This window comes from Dermacentor albipictus, chromosome 10 (assembly GCF_038994185.2).
Source record: "Dermacentor albipictus isolate Rhodes 1998 colony chromosome 10, USDA_Dalb.pri_finalv2, whole genome shotgun sequence".
NCBI classification, from domain to species: domain Eukaryota; kingdom Metazoa; phylum Arthropoda; class Arachnida; order Ixodida; family Ixodidae; genus Dermacentor; species Dermacentor albipictus.
The window spans coordinates 59,316,035-59,334,264 of NC_091830.1; the positions used below are offsets into that span (position 1 = coordinate 59,316,035).

General features: G+C 43.6%; 2 protein-coding genes across 7 annotated transcripts in view; one reads left to right on the plus strand and one right to left on the minus strand.

Annotated features, from left to right (window-relative positions):
- Positions 1 to 18,230, minus strand: part of LOC135912124 (trypsin-like) — a 339,009-nt gene that overhangs the window by 119,747 nt on the left and 201,032 nt on the right. The window lies entirely within an intron of this gene.
- The window catches only part of LOC135912121 (venom peptide isomerase heavy chain-like), a 116,019-nt gene that overhangs the window by 88,253 nt on the left and 9,536 nt on the right, over positions 1 to 18,230 (plus strand). For 2 of the 4 annotated variants that reach the window (XM_070527754.1, XM_070527756.1), the window contains exons 1-5: positions 2,939 to 3,088; positions 3,843 to 3,888; positions 8,202 to 8,275; positions 10,283 to 10,398; positions 15,924 to 16,071. In XM_070527754.1, coding sequence (XP_070383855.1) covers positions 2,957 to 3,088; positions 3,843 to 3,888; positions 8,202 to 8,275; positions 10,283 to 10,398; positions 15,924 to 16,071 — 516 coding nt within the window. In that variant the 5' untranslated portion in view covers positions 2,939 to 2,956. Of the gene's footprint in view, positions 1 to 2,938; positions 3,089 to 3,422; positions 3,712 to 3,842; positions 3,889 to 8,201; positions 8,276 to 10,282; positions 10,399 to 15,923; positions 16,072 to 18,230 lie in introns of those variants that run through there. The other 2 variants (XM_070527757.1, XM_070527755.1) reach the window with 2 other exon arrangements.

The following is an 18,230-nucleotide window of genomic DNA, read 5'->3' on the forward strand; positions in this document are numbered from 1 at the left end:
GCACAAACAAATAGGCTGCGCGTGATAAAGCCACAGTTAGGCTTTTGGCCCTCCAAAACAAAATCACGGCGAACAGATGTCCTATTCTGTCGTCTGGGAATAAGACACACATTTGGCACTCATAATTATCTGCTTACTGGAAAGGAACCTCCAACCTGTAATAGATGTGACGGGAGGCTGACCGCCTTTCACGTCCTCCTAGAGTGTCGGGAGGCCGAAACTGAGATAAAGAAACATTTTCCTCTTTCATAACGCTATTCTGTTCCTCCTCACCCGGCTATATTTCTTGGCCAAAAACCGCTCTTTACTACTAAAGCAGTCCTCGGTTTTTTAATGATGTTATCCTACATGTTATATGTCCATTACATTCGTAGCACATCCTCTTTCCAGAGGATACCACTGTGATAATTTTCTGACATAGTACAAGCCTCCAGGCCCTTGTGTTTCAAGGGCTCTAACGAGGCAGTAGTGCTCTAGCCAATTTAAACATCTGACATATCTCGTACAGTGTATCATTCTTTCGCAATGGATTTTAATGATCCTAGTACACGTCATTTGTCATCGACATATTCTTATCACACATAGATATTGCGCACTTTAGAGCGACTATTTTTAGGCATCTTTATAGCCACGTCACATAAACTTCATAGAACACATACCCACATTGTGAACTCATCACCACGGACATGTCGCTCTTTGGCCATACCTGGCCCTTGCGCCAAAAACACCGCACATTCATTCATTCATTCATTCATTCATTCATTCATTCATTCATTCATTCATTCATTCATTCATTCATTCATTCATTCACTAATTAATTAATTAATTTATTCATTTATTCATTCATTCATTCTGAGGGTATTACATAAGGCAAGTGGGCGTTGGAAAGATTTACAAAATCAGGTAATGCATAAACACAAGCGTATTAGCAGGGATGACCATACATCAGATCGCATGACAAAATGAACAAGAGAATACACTTCAAGCAAGAACCAGTTCCTGATTAAGGGGTACTACAAGCAACAGACACAGAAATACACATATATATATATAAAGAGCATGCAAAAAAAACCTTTCCAATTCGCAAAAAAAAAGGAAATGCTAGAAATGCATCCTGTGTGGCAACAGGCCTCGCTCACAAGCTCAAGAAATTTACAGGTGTCAGTAACAGTGTCAGACCTATGTCAGGTGACAGATAATTGCAATTGGTTATCGTTGTCGGTATCAACTCCTTGGAGAAAAAACACGTGTGCCATGAGAAGGGCTGTATCTTGCATGAATGATCTCGTCGAGGGAAGATTACAGAAGGGACTTGAAATAATTCTTCATGGTGCAAGTTGTCATAGTAACGCTTATGAAATAGCGAGAGCCGAGTGAATTTTTGACTGCGTGCACTATTCTTCAGTTGAACTCGCCTTTTTGGGACCGTTCGCTTGAGTGTCTTGAACAATCAGAATAAGTGAATCGGATAGCACGGTTTTGCATGGCTTTAATGTCTGTCGTTTACTAAGCATGGTGAGGGCTGCAATTGCTGACGCATCATTTAATTTTGGGCGGATTAGGGCGACATATACCAGTCAGCCGAAGTTTGAAGGAGCCTGCTTCATGTTTCCCTTCAGCAAGCCCAGCGAACGGGTTGAGGAAATGATAGTTCGATAAATGTAAGCTTAATATATTAAAATTGAACTTTCGTGACCACCGAATACTTCTTGAAAAGGCACATGCTGTCATACACTCTCGTTAATTGAGTAGGCATTTAGAGCAGGCTTCACTGTGTGAGCGAAAGAGACAAATTTAGCCTTGGAAAATCTAAGTGCCGTCGACACTGTTTAGCACCACGTGTTAATTGTGTCAAGGTCAGACGGAAAAACATCACCATCCCTTCAGCATAATTAAATTGTGACGTGTACGTACATGATATGAAATATGTATGTAGATTGCACATGCATTCATTACACTACAAGTACACAAAGATTCTGTACTTGCCTGCGTATTCATGTCATTGCAACATAATAACTCCACATCACAATGCAGAGATTGATCAATCACTGATTTCCTTTGATGTATGCAACACGTTCAATACTCATCACAGGGAAATTCTCGATGTATACAGTAAGGCGATTTTTTTTTTACTTTGCAGGCTGTCAGGGCGCGGATTTCAAGCCGTTGCCCCTTTCACGTATTGTTAGAACACCATCTAAAAAGATCAACAACTTGCTATCGCTTTCAAACCTCGGCCTTGTGCGCGAAACTGCATGTTATTTTACATATGATGGAACCACTACTAGAGGTCTTTATCTCCTCTCCTTTGACATCTTTCTTCATACAGGGCGCAATGGGGACGGCTTTATCTATTTGTTAGGTTGTAACTTGTTCATTTAAATCTTTATTCAGCAATCTTGTGTTTATCTGTATTTACTTGAAGTAAATGCTTTAAACAGCTTACTACGTCGTCGCCTTCACAGACACTGCAGTGCTGCAACGTTGCAACCGTTAAATTCATGAACGATGACGATTGCTGAAAAGAATTATTCAATCCCTCTAGCAGTTTGCAACAAAACGTGGCGCAGTCACTCGCAATTTAGAAATAGTGCAACAACAAGAGAGGGTACACAGAGGAAGGTGACAGCAACCCTCCAATAAAATGGCCTGCTATGATCAAACAAGGCGGTAGCGTCGTGAGAGTATTTTTTGTTTTGAAGGAAACGCGATGAGGGCACAGGAGCCATATTTTATAGGCCACTCTATATGTTCCTACGTGCCTGTTACTCCTACTACATACTAAGTAAAGAAATGGGCGGCGCATAAACTGCCATAACATAATTTATACGTTTCACGCTGGGGCATTTGTGTAGATAAGTTCTTTCTTCGGAAAACCAGCGCGAAATTGTTAGCGGTTTCATTGGCGCCCTGTCAGAAGTAGAATGCATCAGTTTGCTAATAAAAGCTTGCAAGTATGCTATCAGCCTTTCGAGAAGCTCTGTACAACCCTAACGTCGCGGGTTCCGCTTCAATACACAGTTCGCGCGGCGACATGGGAAGATGGCTTACATTCATTGTGCTGACGGCAATAATCCTTGCTCATCACGCAAGTGCTCTTTTGCTTGGTTTTGCGACTTATTTTGGGTTTATGATAGAGTCGAAGATGTAGTGTTAGATTTCGCTTTGTTTACCTTGTTTATTAAACAATGATGTGATGGCCTGCGACATATGGAACATTCACAAAATTCTGTCCGCGCGCTTGAAGAGCTAGAAATGTGGTCGGAATACGCATTCTCATTTTTATGCGCTAACCGCGACGTAGAAGTGAGGTAGTGCAGGATTATAAAGCTGTGTAGTTTAGATATTACGTTTGGTCTGTTGGTGCGTCATACTATAAACAGTTTAGGTGCATAGCGCACCCTACGCAGCATGTTATAGCGACACAGCGAAGCTTCGATATTTAGCACCGACTGTGTATTTCAGTCGCTCCTGTGTCCTATATCCCGCGCTCCGAATGCAAGCGGTTTGGGAAGATGCATTGCGGCACACGTCGATGCACTGAACTAAAACAGCATATCCTAATACCAAAAACGTCCTTAATGTTGTAAAAGTATAACGGATAAAATTATATTTAATTGCAAAGTTATTTGGAACTCTTTTTCACAAGCTGTACTGGTGTATAGGCGCCACTACTACGATGCCACGAGAGGAATCCTCGGATAAATTATGGTGGGTAACAGTTTTCAGTGTTGACAAAAGTTGTAAGTGACTTGAAGTATTCACGGTCTTTCAGATAGAGTACGTTATGTTAACATTTCTTGAACTATGTCTTATACCATGTTTATACATGATATTCGCAGGCAAATTGCCGCAAACGCCGGGGAACAGGAAGGCAATCCCAATCAGGTAAGTGACTGGAGCTATTCGCAAGGATTTTAACACTGTCTCAGGTCACTTAGAAAGTGGGACACTGATGTGGGCACTTGCGTCGGGAGGAAAAGCTTTGGTTTATTTTTCAGGTAATTTTCTAGTTCCTCTTCGTGACCAAGCCTTCATGCCTGTCGTTCACTTCCTGGTAACACGCGCAATTTTATTTTCTCTGCGCGTCGCATTACACACCGCAGGACGCAACTTGGGTAATAAATTTATTATATATTGATGCTGTCGCTTTGTTCCGAATTTATATTATGCGGAAGATATCGGGTGCGAAGTAAATCTTCTTTTTTTCACTTTAGGCTGCGAAAGAAAGACAACTGCTCAATTTTCGTGGATCCAGATAAAGAATACAGGGGGCGGCGCTACGGAGTTAATAGAATTGCAGAAAACACTCACTCTATTCGTTTGAATATCATTGCGGATGTATAAGTATATTGTTTTAATGTACTTTGCGACAAGTCTGTTGAGCTGGAAAGTGGTGTAGGCATGTTGCATTTAGGCCACCTAATGGCGCTCCGAAGAGCGCCTCGGGTTTGGCGAAAAAACACAGTCCGCGAATACCATACGCTGCTGTGAACATACAAGCCAAATGTTGCAAGTGACGCGCCCTGCGTTGATCCCGCCAGAAGAGCCCAGTCAGCTTTCTCTCAAACGCCCTCTTTTCAACCGAAGCCTGCTCCTCACTCTTTTTCGAGGTTTTACTTCGTTATATAGCAGATTTTCATACGCGGCTGGTATTGGTCAATAGCTGACGTAAATCAAGACGGGCGCTTGAATCAGTGAGCTCCTTCCTACTGTAACTGTGTATATCTTGTCAACGCACTTTCCTAAACAGGCTGGAGTGAGTGAACGTATATGCTTCCGAATTGCCGTAATAATGACGTATTTCCGGATGAAGCCGACTATGCACTGCTCACGTATACGCCCACGTAGGAATTAACGTTCGGCCGCTCTGCTTACAGGTTTCGTAGGTATCGGGTCACGCTAATTTCGACCAGATTTGAACACTCAACTTGCCTCGAACCATGCGAAACTTGAGGTCACATCACACGCCAGCTTGCCGGCTCGCACTCCCTCCTGGCACCACCCAAAGTAACTTTTCTATGCAAAGGAGGGGGGGTGCCTTTACTAGTAAAAATTTTAATAACGCCCACCATTCGCCATATGGATGCGTAAACCCCCAAAATAGAAATGAAATAAGGCGTGTCTCACAGGTACGACTGGGTGATACACCTCTCCTTCACTTGGCATAGAAGGAACCATTTGAAATGGACTAGCGCAGAAAATAAGTGCAGGAAGAACACTGCCAAGAAAAGTTAACAAGCGAAAGTGTAAAATAAAGATGTCTATATTAGATTACAACTAAAAAAGAACAGCAGTTTTGAAATAAGGCACACGGACCGCGCGGGATTGTGTTACTCCACCAGCCCATCGCATAAGCGATAAAAATCGCCATCATGTGACCCTTTCAAAATGGCGTCGTACTTGAGACTTCCAGAGCTATTGTTCTTGAAGGGACTTTTCTTCGACGGAACCAATGAGGTGTGCAACAGACATGAACAAGGTGTATGAAGTCTGAGGACTGTACTCTTCAAAATCTGCGCTACAATTTATTTCACTGCTGAGTCCATTTTACTCATGAAACTTCACTGCCAACTGAAGTGAAACTTGACAATACATAGTTGCAACGAAGCAAGCACTTTATTTCAGTTGAATAAGGAATTAGGCTTTGGACATTCCACTATACTAGGCGAGGGAAACCGTATAAAATTACGCGCAGGTAATCTTATTTTTCTGGTTGCCGCCTTACTTGGGCAACATGAAAAGTTCGAAGTACGAATTATTTGCAGCCTCGCGGATGAACAGTGGCTGACGGGTATGAGGGCGTCGGCGGGGCTTCACTGCAGGTTTTACCTGTATCTGACTATAGTAGCGTTCTTTTTAATTAGCTCTCGGAGAATTGTGAAGAAATATACATTTACGGAACAATCACAGTTCTTTTGGATCGCCCGTTTACTGCTCTACCAGGTTCAGTGCCAAAACCGACTCATATTGTTATTTGGGAAGTTGCTTAACGATGCGTCCAGTACAACCTCGTAGAGTGCAGGAGGCTGCGGTTCTAGACGTACTGCGCCCAGCGTGGAAGGTTAGAAAAACACCTACATAAGCGCAGCAAAGTAGTGGCTACGTCAGGCGGTTCGAGTGATAACTGTAGAAGCGTCAATCAAAACACAAGGAATCGTTCTCTACTTCCGGCGGCGTTTTCTCTACTTCCTATTTAACTAAAAAGATATTGATCCATAAATATTGTCATAAACAACGGGTAAATTTATTACTTTTCGCTTTTCCATCCTGTTTGGCCGTTGCCTGGGCTCTCTCCCTTTGTAGATGGCTTAATTTCTCAATCCTTAAGATTCTTGTTTCCCGTTGCCAATTTTGCACGAGAAGTGCTGTACAATTAGGGAAAAACAAGACGAGGTAACGGGTGGCAGTCATATATGACTGCCACCCTTAAGCAATATATTGCTTATGGGTTTAAGGGTTATTGCAGGGTTTGATGATGGACGTGTTTCGCAATATTTTATATTCGCCCTTATCTAAGCAATATCGCGTGTATATGATCCGAGGATCTGCCAGTGTCGCGGCGAGCAGTTACTCGAGGAAGCAGTGAAGCAAAAGGAAAAGTTAAACGCAACTGGCATTTTCTCCGGTCGCAACTCATTCCACGAGCACACAGATGAGCTGACTTCTATCGAATTCTTTTCTTAGTCCCTGAGTCAGTGTAAACAAAGAAGGTCGAACTAACGAAGCAACAGCGATGTGCGTGACCGTTGAGCAGACGGTAACAACTGAATGCATCTCGAGTTAATCGCGCGGGCACGGAATCTATGAGAAAATTTGCCTTAAGACCATAGAAGACGCCAATAACCACCGCTATCCAAAAGTACTGAATGAGGCTGCAAAATTGTGACCGCCGAATAGTTGTCCAGTCTCAACATGAACTTGGCGCCTGTTAAGAAATGTGCGTGAGGAGTGGTGGCGTTGGCAGGGGTTGGGGGGATATGCTGCTCAATTTCAAGGGGGGGAAATTGGGCGCCCTCCCCCTTGGCCCCCGTTCTGAGTGCGTGCCTGCGCCTTGGCACAATTCGCTTCGTCATCACCGAGCTACTGGCGGCGCAATGTGGATGTGGCTGCTATCCGTCGGACAAGCTGGTGCAGGACAAAGTCGGTCCGCACCACGTAGCACAGCCGGAGCATGTGAGCGCGACCGCCCACTCATATCCTGTCGTGCACACATCAAACGCTGCTGCATATAGCCTGCGGTCATGCTACGCTTGGCCTCCAAGATCACCCACACACGCGCGGGAGGGGGGGGGGGTGATCTCGGAAGCCATGTGCTACGTAGCGTAGATAGCGCGTCCGCCGCAGGGTGCCAAGACGAGCCCACTGGCCGAGCGCACTGCGGCTCTCTGAAGGCAACCGCGTTTGGCTCGTTTGGCTACGTTGAGCGCGTCGTAGGCGCCAAAATCGGAAATAGTTGTGTCTAAAACTAGCTTTGGAATGCGCATCACGGTGGCATTCATCTGACGGAGCTTTATGGGTATTCTCCGCTCCGCCGTAGCGCTCGCAGAGTAAGGACTTGTAGAACGAGCGGAAGCATCGCGAGAGGAGGGTTTGATTCCCACTAATTTTGTTTCTGTTGAATGCACTGAAGCACTTCTTCTGGCAAAAGTATTTCTGAAATAGCCTAAATTACTTCAAATGCATTTCGAAGAAAAGTGGTTCGGGCCTTCTTAATTCAAGTTTTGTAGAAAACAACAGATTCTTTTCGCTTTCTGTAGTGCTACCGCTTTGTAGAAATTGTTTTACCCGGAATTTTATTATCACGTAAGCAACTTCAGTGCTTCTTGCGTACTTTTTTTACCTAGAAATGGGCCGCGTGCCGAGAATAGGACATTATCGAGAGCAACAAAAACTACAGCATACGTTGCTAACACTGGCGCCGTGTGTTGTACTTTTTATGTACATCCTTTATTCTCGGTTCTATTTGGCATCTCAGTATGACCGATCCACTTGTCCGGCCAACCTCCCTAGTCCAATAAACAGAATTCGGCCTTCAGACGTACCGCAAAGCAAACTTGGCTAATACTTCAGGTCATGTATTGTGCTTACTAGTTGACGGGATTGCGCTACGTGGTCAAGTATTTCTTAGATTCAGGCATAGGACGTTCTTTTTGAAATAAGTAACACATACGTGAAAATATTTATCCTTTCTCTTCCAGAGTGTGGGCGTTCGGAACCATTAGGTCGCATCATCAACGGAGAAAAACTGAGCAAGTTACAAATACCGTGGATTGTAAGGAACACTGAGTATACTTTGGCAGTCAATATGTCAGTTTTTCTTGCAATTACAATTACAATTGACGGTAGTCTGACATAATACGGTTCTCCGAATTCCACAAACGTAAGAACTTAGTAATAGATAGCAAGTTCGTAATTTTATCCTTAATCAACTTTGTCAACTTTAAGCGCTGAATCATAGTGCCACCTCGGAGTTTACTTTATTGACAGCGTCTCAGAAGAGAAAGATAGGTTCCCTTGTTTTCTATTTTCAGTTTCTAACGTTCACTGCAACTTAAGCTAGAATGTACATTTTTGCTATATTCTCACGTGGAGGGAGAGATCGACATTAATGAAAATGTGTTTGCTATTTGCAAGCTAGATTGGACGCCGCCAGTATGGCGGATGATGATGATGATTATGAAGCCTCAATAAATGGCACAAACCCACTATCGGAGTTAGGCCATGAATCGGGTGGTAATACGATTCAAGAAATAGAAGAAATTGGTTAATGAATAAATAACACAAAATAGGAAAATAAATATATCATATTTAGTATATAATATATATTATCTGTTAATACATCAGATAATGTATTCACCAATATGTTAGTAAGCCTTGCGTTCATAGCAATACAAAAAAAAACAGAATAAATAAATAATAAAGGATTTACTTAAACATGCGTAAGGTAAATTATGAATATAAATAGTAGGATTTAAACTGTGAATTTGTGCTTTCAATTTTTGAATTTTCTAACCTGTAGTAGAAGTAAATGAACGAAGAACTATTAACAAGGCATTCTTTTTGTGCCACATAGAAAATTATACATGGCTAGGCAAACGTTCCTGTGGCTATAATAATAATAATAATATTTGGGGTTTTACGTGCCAAAACCACTTTCTGATTATGAGGCACGCCGTAGTGAGGGACTCCGGAAATTTTGACTACCTGGGGTTCTTTAACGTGCACCTAAATCTAAGTACACGGGTGTTTTCGCATTTCGCCCCCATCGAAATGCGGCCGCCGTGGCCGGGATACCTGTGGCTATATGCCAATACTGTTGGTCCAAGGGAGATTATAACAGTACTGCTGAAAGGCAATCGTAAAATTTGAAGTGCAATTTCTATAGCAGAGAATCTAGCCTAGCAGCACTGCGTCGCCTCTTTTTTCTCATTCATGGTCGTCCTCTCCCTTGGTCTTTCTGCTCGTACCACTGCACGACAATAGCATTTGATGCAATGCAGTGTTTTTGCAACTTGCTATACTCAAAAGGCTTTAGAAGAATGTCTTTGACCATTCTTTTTTCATAAAATCTATTGTGAAAAGATTGTCCCAAGTTATTTGCGCGTTCGAGGATCTCCAGCAGAATGTCACATAGGATTTGCTTTCTACAGTGATAGACGAAGTTTACTACTTGCTTCCGTCGTGCGCTCGATTGGATGCCTGGACTCAGATACTGTCAAAAACAGAGCCATAACAAAGGTCTGTAGAATGTTACGAATACAATATTTGTAAGAAATCTGCCTTGTATATTGAAGTTCCTCAGGTGTAGTTATTTGTGTGATTTATTGTAGGCAGCAATACCTGCGCGTTTAATTATAATGCCAACACGTAGAAAGAAGAATTGGGTTAGTATATGTATTAGGGATAAATTGAGAAATATTGCTTATAAGTTGGTAGTGTCGTCGAAAGGCTACATATTTACCTGCACTTTCCTTGGGGCACGCCGTTCTGATTATTTAGCAACGAGTGCAATGCGTGTGTCCTACTCCCTATGCCCTAAGCTATAAGAACGAACGCATAATGTAGCCTAAGCACGCCCAATTATGATGACAGCATGTATTGTTCTACTATCAACACGAATACTCGCTTTCATTGTGGTTGACTTTAGCACATGTGTTTGCATTTATTTACAATCCCTTTACAAAGTTAGCATTTGTCTAGTATCAGTTTATTATGACGAAGTGCCAGTGTATCAAAGCATGGTGAATGTTATTAAGCGATCTCACTTTCCTCTCTTTAGGTGCACGTGACTACAACCTTCAGAGACCAGAACGGCCAAAATCAGACGATAGGCTGTGGTGGAAGCATTTTAACAAATAAGGTCATATTAACTGCGGCTCATTGCGTAACAAATTCGTGAGTAACATGCATGCTTGACTGAAACTGTACATTACCTTTCATGAAATCTATGAACAAATTAATTTTTTCCCGAAGTAATAGTGTGCTACAGCAAAGGCTCAATTCGTTTTACTGTGCACTAATGTTTTATAACTGCAAGGGCTCAGCGCTAGAGTTCGAGTACAACAGGAATATAAAACTGGGACAGGAGAATCGTGACTGCTGCGCGAGGTGTAAATTGTGAAAGATCAGAACGACCATGACGTGCGGCTCCTTGCTTTTGTTTCCCCTTCTTAGGATACTTGATTAGTTGTTTTCTTTTTTTGTTTCACATTCAGGCTCTGGCTATTTAGGGTCAACGGAAATAAATTTTGGGGCTTGCACATGCATCTTCAGCCTGGTCACTTGGCGACAATGTTTTGTTGTGTTTATGAATAATTACCTTTTCTTGAAAATTGACTGACACGCATTGTTTTTACACCGCAAACTGTGAAGGAGCAAAAGGGCTACCTTTGTTTGGCGATTGTTATTAAAGCGCGGTGTAAAAATGAAACACGTGTTTTCCTGTCATCAAGGACCTGCCTGTGGGGAACGCATTCTAGGTGCCGAAACAAGTACAATTTCTAAATAGAAATGTGTAGCTTATCACATTTCCAGTCCAGCGTAAAATTTGTGAAATTTCCTGCACGAGAGCAAGGCTGCTGTCACCGAATACTTATATAATGAGTTCTCAAAGTTGTACGCATACGTTTTCAAAGCATTAAATAAAATAGAAAGTCGTTCGTTCCAAAGCTTGTGTTACCTAGGTGGTTATGGGCTTTTGCATTTTTATTTCCCACGAAGGCTAGAGAATATTTTCAGTCAGCGACTTTTAGGTAGGTACTGTAAGTTTTTATACATACGCGACATTACGACAACCAATATTACCTAGACCGGTGCCCATGTTTTGGAAAAAGATATATACTACTAATTCAACAATCACGTATAGTGAAATAACCTTGTCTGCTGAAGCCTGCAAAAGTAACTTGGGGACATGTTGGCAGTACATGCTTAATGGTGGACGGACGTGTTCCAAATGAAATAATTGACCAATTTTTCTGAAGCAGAAGATTTCATTCAGACATTGCTCGTTTAACATGTAACAAATTACGTTGCAATTCACAGGCATCTGGATCTGGAATGTATTACCAATTAAATCAAGTGAGGGATCAACTCCTGAAGAGTTTTCAAATTGTTTCTTAATCACTCTTTAGTACTTGGCATACTTAGTACTTGGCAAGTACTTTGGCATAAGTAATACCGATCTAAAAAATGTCCGTCTATTACCAATGAAAACGAGAAATGTGCGGCGGCTAAAACATGCAGCTGTTACAGTGGCAACAGCGGGGGGTAACAAAGGTGCTCAGGCTGCGTGTATACTTCATCGTTTTTATTCATTATTACGCCAGAGGCACTCCCATTATCAGAATTACATAAATAATCGATTGGAAGGGACACTCCATCAGAGCTAAAAAAATATAGTATAAGGGAATGTAAATACAGAGCTGAGAACGTTGCTCGCCAAGTGATGGTGGTGATGTTGTGAGGAAGGCTCCGCCAGTTGTTGTAAACTTGGTGGAAGTGAGAAGCTAAAAAAAATTACCGACGATTACGTTACTTCCTAATGCGAAATTTGAGCGCAGCAAATAAGCTGTTTCACCTTTTCGATAGATTGAGGCAAAGAAATCGAGCAACACATGTATGCGCTATCACAGAATTTTTTTGTTTATTTTTCACACGTATTCCTTTAACAAAGACTGCACTAACAGTTCTTGACAGTCATGAAGGAAGCTTTGTGGTTGGAGAAATACACTGATATATGTTCGACTTGGTACACCAATGCTTGATTCTCAAAGACGAGATCTATACAAGTGCCTCGCGAGGTTGTCACAGCCGTGGGACGCGTTACGAGCGAGAGGAACGGGATGTTCTCCCGCATAAGTGTTAGGAAATTGCTGTTTGTCTTTATGTCAACATTAAAGTCCCCCACTACTAACATCGGTGTGGATCGATGGACGGTTAATGCGAGTTGCAGGAAGTGCACGACGTCTTTCGTAAGTGCGGTAGCGGACTCACGAAAGCGGTATCAGTCGATCGCTGCTAGCGCTGGGGAGATGAAAGGGGGGCGGAGCTGGTTACGAGGCCGACGACAACGCCGACGACGACGCGAAACGCAGGAACGGACGCCAAAGAGCCATTTGTGTAGCCAGCCCTCCTTCACAGTCTCTTCTCCTCCCTTCCATCATCCTCCCTCGCCCGGAGAGCCGACAGCGCGCATGCGCGGCGGCGGAGCAGATTCGTCGGTGAGCTGGTTACGAGGCCGACGACGACGCGAAACCCAGGAACGGACGCCAAAGAGCTGCGCTCTAAAAAGGGTTTAATGGTCGTGTTGCAAATATACTTGGAACAACACGGCGTTGTAAGGATGCGAAGTATCTTCGGATATAAGGCTCCCCACAATTGTAAGGTAAAAAATTTGGAGGACACTTAAACTTCGTCTTTAAGAGTGCAACTCGATAGCATTCAAAGATCCTCGACTGCTTCTCAAGCTTCCCGGCAACTTCAGCTTATGTAACCGCAAGGCTTACCGGGAAACGCTGGCGCCAGACGCTATGCACGAAGGCGAGCTTTCTGGTAGAAACGCGGCCCCTTTCGTGAGCCGATCTCGAAGGTAGTGTAGAGATGCGCCAAATATATTACATCGTTCTCAGGTTTCTGTTATTGTTTCGAATTTTTAATATTTAAAACTGAGAAGCTTTAACATAAAAGGCTTGCGCTGCCGATGCTTTCTTTCATAATATTTGTCAGTGGGCTGTCATTTCCCAAACTCCATTGAATACCTTTGTCAACGTTGTAACAAAGTGTGAGCTTCTTTATGATAGTGATAGAATGGGGTGACAACGTGACCCGCAAACACAGCATATCCTACAGGAAGGCGTGGCATATGTATATACGTAACTATATGCCGAAATGTTGGCTCATGGACCACTTCGCGGAGGCCGATACCGGATTTTCTTTGATACGTACGGCGTCCTAACGCTACCGCAGTAAAATAAATCTCGTAGAATAACAACGTGCTCCCGATGGGTCACTGAGACAAAAGGGAAGGAATCAAATTCTGGCGTTTAATGAACACAAAGTATAAAACGGTTGACAATTTTGACGACATCATGCTGATTACAAAGGTGTGGTTGGTGTAAGTTTATATGGCCGATTCGTATTTTACTTTAGTTAAGACATTGGCTTACACACCCGCAAATAGACGAGTGTCAGTGCAATGCGGACATTTGATGATCATATAAAGCTTCATTGACATTTGTGAAGAGAAAAGAGAGTGAAAAGGCTAGAGCGGGCCGAATATTTTTGTGCACATGTCGAAAGCATTAACATAATCTTTTTTTTTCAATTACCGCCACTAATTTTGCAGCATGTGCATACTGTGGCCACATTTGTCCGCGTGGTGGCGCTAGTCACCACACCACACTAAACTGTGTTTATCTATTGCGCCATCTCTCACCAAAAGCAGCGATTTTGCTTGACTACGCCTATAGTCTGCTCGTTCCTTGAGCTTTACTCACGGAAGGGGAAGAAGCATCAGCTTCTTTGCATTTAGCTATTTGTCTTCACAATATGCACAAGCACCGGCTAAGAAGCAGATGCCCCGAAATAGATGGTGGCACAATCGCCCGCCAATGAAAAAGCGTCATAAGTCGGGACACGCCAATGCTTTGCTGCTGGACATGCTTGTACCCAGTTCCTCGGTAATCTTCATCCAAATGTGGCTCTTCTAGGACAGGTCCTTGTAGACACTGCGAGTTTTATCGTACAGAACGGGGTAATCTTCTACTACGCCGATGAGGATCACCGCTCACACTTTGGCCAGCATCTTTAATTTGCAACCGGATACGCTAGTGCAGCCTCCCGTGAAGCGGAAAGGTTCCTCGCTTGATCCAAGACCAGTAGGGTTCGCAGCCTGTCTTTAGCGAACTTCGGCTGTGAAGCGAGCGGATTTCCTGAGTATTTTGCCCTTTCCACCCACCTTGCGGCTAATTGTGAACATAGCCTTAGAATTTTGTTTGCGAATGAAATGATGCTGCCAACGTGGGCTCGCTTAGGTACGTCACTCGTTAGAATTGGTGATGCTAAGAGGCCTAAAACTATGGACTATTTCTATTGAACACGAGGTGACTAGTGTTACCGTAAATTATGTACTTCGACATGCAGTCCTAGACACACGAAGAATTTTTTTGTTAGGCCTTTTACAGTGGTACACTTTGTAAAGCTCTGTATTTGAGGGAACTTGCTATTGGTATTTGACAATATGACTGCGAACCGCCAAAGGAAAATGTTCTAACTAGACTTCTATAGAACACAATAAATTTAATTTTGGTTGAGTTGCATGTACGAGGGGGAATCAGCAAGCCCTTGCCCCTATTTTTTAGCCAACTTAGGGCTGTAAATGCCAAGTCAACATATCCGTTCCCAGCGATGGGAGGAGGAGGAGGGAATAGAAAAGTAGAAGGCAGAGAGGTTAACTAGAATAACGCCCGGTTGGCTACCCTACACCGGGGGAATGGGAAAGGGGAAAACAAAGATCACAGGGAGAGAGAGGAGGGAAGGAAAGAAGGAAATTGCGGCGAGTTCGCTGACGCGTGTGGTCTTACAGAAATTGCAATAATAGTCACAGATGGTCGCACAAACCCGTCGTCCTTAAGAAACACAAAAGCGCCTTCACCGCTTTATGGGCCGACGGGTGATGCGGGCGGTGTTCCAGCAGCACTTGCACAGAAAGCGGCCGATTGTCCAGTCTTTGGAAAGCTTTTACAAGTTCTTGTCTCTCTGGGGCATATCTTGGACAGTGGCCCCAGCGGTGGGCCTTCATTTAACTGGCCCGGCCTTATCTGCCGGTAGCTCCACGGTACGGCGCTGCTGTAATTGTCCAAGATGGTGATTCTGCTTCACGCGTTCGCAGCGTACGAGCAACGAAGAGTGATTCGCCTTCTATAGAACAAGCGACGAACGCCCATCGAAATCAACAGGGAAATGCAGCCCACGAATGGGTAAAGGCACCTCGCTTTGAGAAAAGTGTGAGATGGATGTGTTGCGTGTTCGCAAAAGGCCGTGAAGACTTGCATGACAATGGGTGTTCGGGGAGACCGCATGCGTCACTGACCGACGACACAGGAGTATCTCAAGTTTTGTGCTGCGATGGGAAAAATGTGTGAACCGGTGTGGGGACATGTGGAAAAATAACATAAGGTGCCAAGAACAGTACGTTATAAGTGTAATTGCCTGCATGTACCTTACATTGGCTAATGAAATGCGGGCGCAAGGACTTTCTGACTCGCCTTCATATTTTCCGAACAATTTTAATTGTTTTTGTTGCCATGTCATGAATTTCTTACATGCGCACTGAAAATTTCGGGAGCACAGTTTAAGCATTTTTTATCCCTAATCTTATGGCGCGATGCATACGTACTAATGGACTTTATTTTGCACTGAAGTAACGACACCTTGGTCAACGCCACCGTCTACTACAACACGAGCGAAGCCTCGGGAGGACATAAGTCGCCAGTGCATCGAGTTATTGTTCACCCTAAATACAAAGATACCAACAAAGGCAACGAAGGCTACGACATTGCTATGATGAGTGTAAGTTGGAACACGGCTGTTCTTCGTGTCAATTTTCCTTCCATAATATTTCAGATGTTCAGGGACGCTGCTTGGTGAAGGTTGTTAGAAATATCTAGGGTTACTTTACTGGTTATTACGAGTTAGGTTTTAGTGAGCGTCTATACGATGCAACAGAAATTAAAAGAACGGAATAAATTGTCACAGTTGTTTGTTACAATATTCGAAAAATTCTGCTATTAATAGTTGCTTTGAGTCTCCAGCAAACAATTTCTAGGATTCTGGATATTAGTTATGAATGTTGTTGAATTGTGTGAACTTCTTACTGACTTTTTATTATCATTTATGATGTTATTTGGGTTCTCAATGAAAGAAAAAATATAGCACATATGTGGTGAACAGAAACATAAACATGTTTATAAGTAGAAGGCACGGCTGGGTGTAGTTGCAATCAATGAAGGTACACATAAGCAGAAGCAAACTTATACACGGAATGAGCCTTTGGGGCGGCGGTGTTCTCCCCGTGGCTGCCCATAGCCACGGTGTGTTCCCCGTGGCTATGGTTTATCTAGGCCGACCAGATATGGTGCCGCGCGATTTCCGCAGCGGCACCTAGCGTGGCTGCTCACGTCAACCGCGCTAGCGTGTTCTATTCCCGCGATACTTGCCCAGTGAGCCGTCTTCTTGAATTGATCTTGTAGGCGATAGTCGTACCGCTACAAGCATTAAAGTGGCGGAATTTCCGCGCGGCTAATTTCAGCGATGGTAGAACTTTCGCATGATTTAGCGAGACGAGAGCTTCTATCTCGCGCTAGCAGGACACATCCGCGAACGAGTCATGTTTCGTTTGCCGCATTGTCTCGGGAAAGTGTAACTATCTCCAAAGGTATTCGACCTTGAATGCTTTCTCAGCTGTATTTCTTGATACTGCTTGCGACAGCAGGTATCATAGTTACCGAGAGAGCAAAACGAAACTGTTTTGTTTTTTGAATAGGCTCAAAATTGATCTTTGCCGCCCCACTGAGCTGCTCACTCTTTCCATCACATTTTACACATTAGAAACTGGGGCTTACATGTAGGAGAGGCCCTGCCTTTATTCAGCGAATACCCAAAACGCCGAAAATGGTACGCCATTATTCTGTAGTCAGCCATGAGCTCCCGTGATTCCAGTCTTGCAAGTTGCACAACTTTCCTGGAGGGATTCTTACAGGGACGCACGAATTTCATCAAGTGTTCTAAATACGATTTTGCGCTATTCACTGCAGTGGGCTTGCTGAAATTTTGTAGAAAGTTTAGTTTCGGCGTTTCCGTCATTCAGTCTAACACATGGCACGGTTAACTGTCTGGTCATTATGAAAAAAAAATGAATAGTTGTCTTCGTTTATTGAGATGCGAACTGCTGCTGGGATGGCACAAACAAACTTGCCTCACTGCCTGCCGGCAGCTTCAGGAAGTAGCCGGTCATGGAGCGTATCCGCATGTTCCAGAGGAGCGAGCAACACGGAACGCCCTTCCATGACCGGGTACATTCTGCTGGCAGGCGACGAAACAAGTTTATGCTTGCACTGTGACCCCCCCCCCCCCCCCCCGCAGCAGCAGTTTGTATCTCCATAAACGAATAAAACTTTGCACTTGTGTGTGAAAGGCCGGGTAATTAACCGCGCGAAGTGTGACACTGAACGGCGTAGATTCCGAATTGGCGATCTTTGTGCGAAATTCGGGCAATTGCAGCGCAGCCGTAAGTGCAAAATCTTTTTCGCTGACTTGAAATGTGCACGTCACTGCATATGTATCGCAAGGTGTTTCGCACAAGATTGACGCACGCGTTGCTGGGAGCTTGCAGTGAAAGTGCCTACTTTTGATCCTCTTACGAATTTCAAACTTAATACGTCTGAAACCAGCACAAAATTATTAGATCTCGCTTGGTGACCCATCCGACTTTCACTGGTTGCTGTGTCACCAACCGAGTTCGACGTCACAGTGTCATCCATAACGCTTACTTCGTGCGACAAACGCGAATGCCTCGTTCAGGATAACAGTGGTCGCAATTTGATTATGAGGGCGTGTGTTTTTATCGAGTGGCCGTGTTTCTTTTTCAACCATTTCAAAATTTTGGAAGTACGTTGTTACCTACATACAGTCCCGGCAGAATAGGATTTACAAACAGATCACAGCTAGTC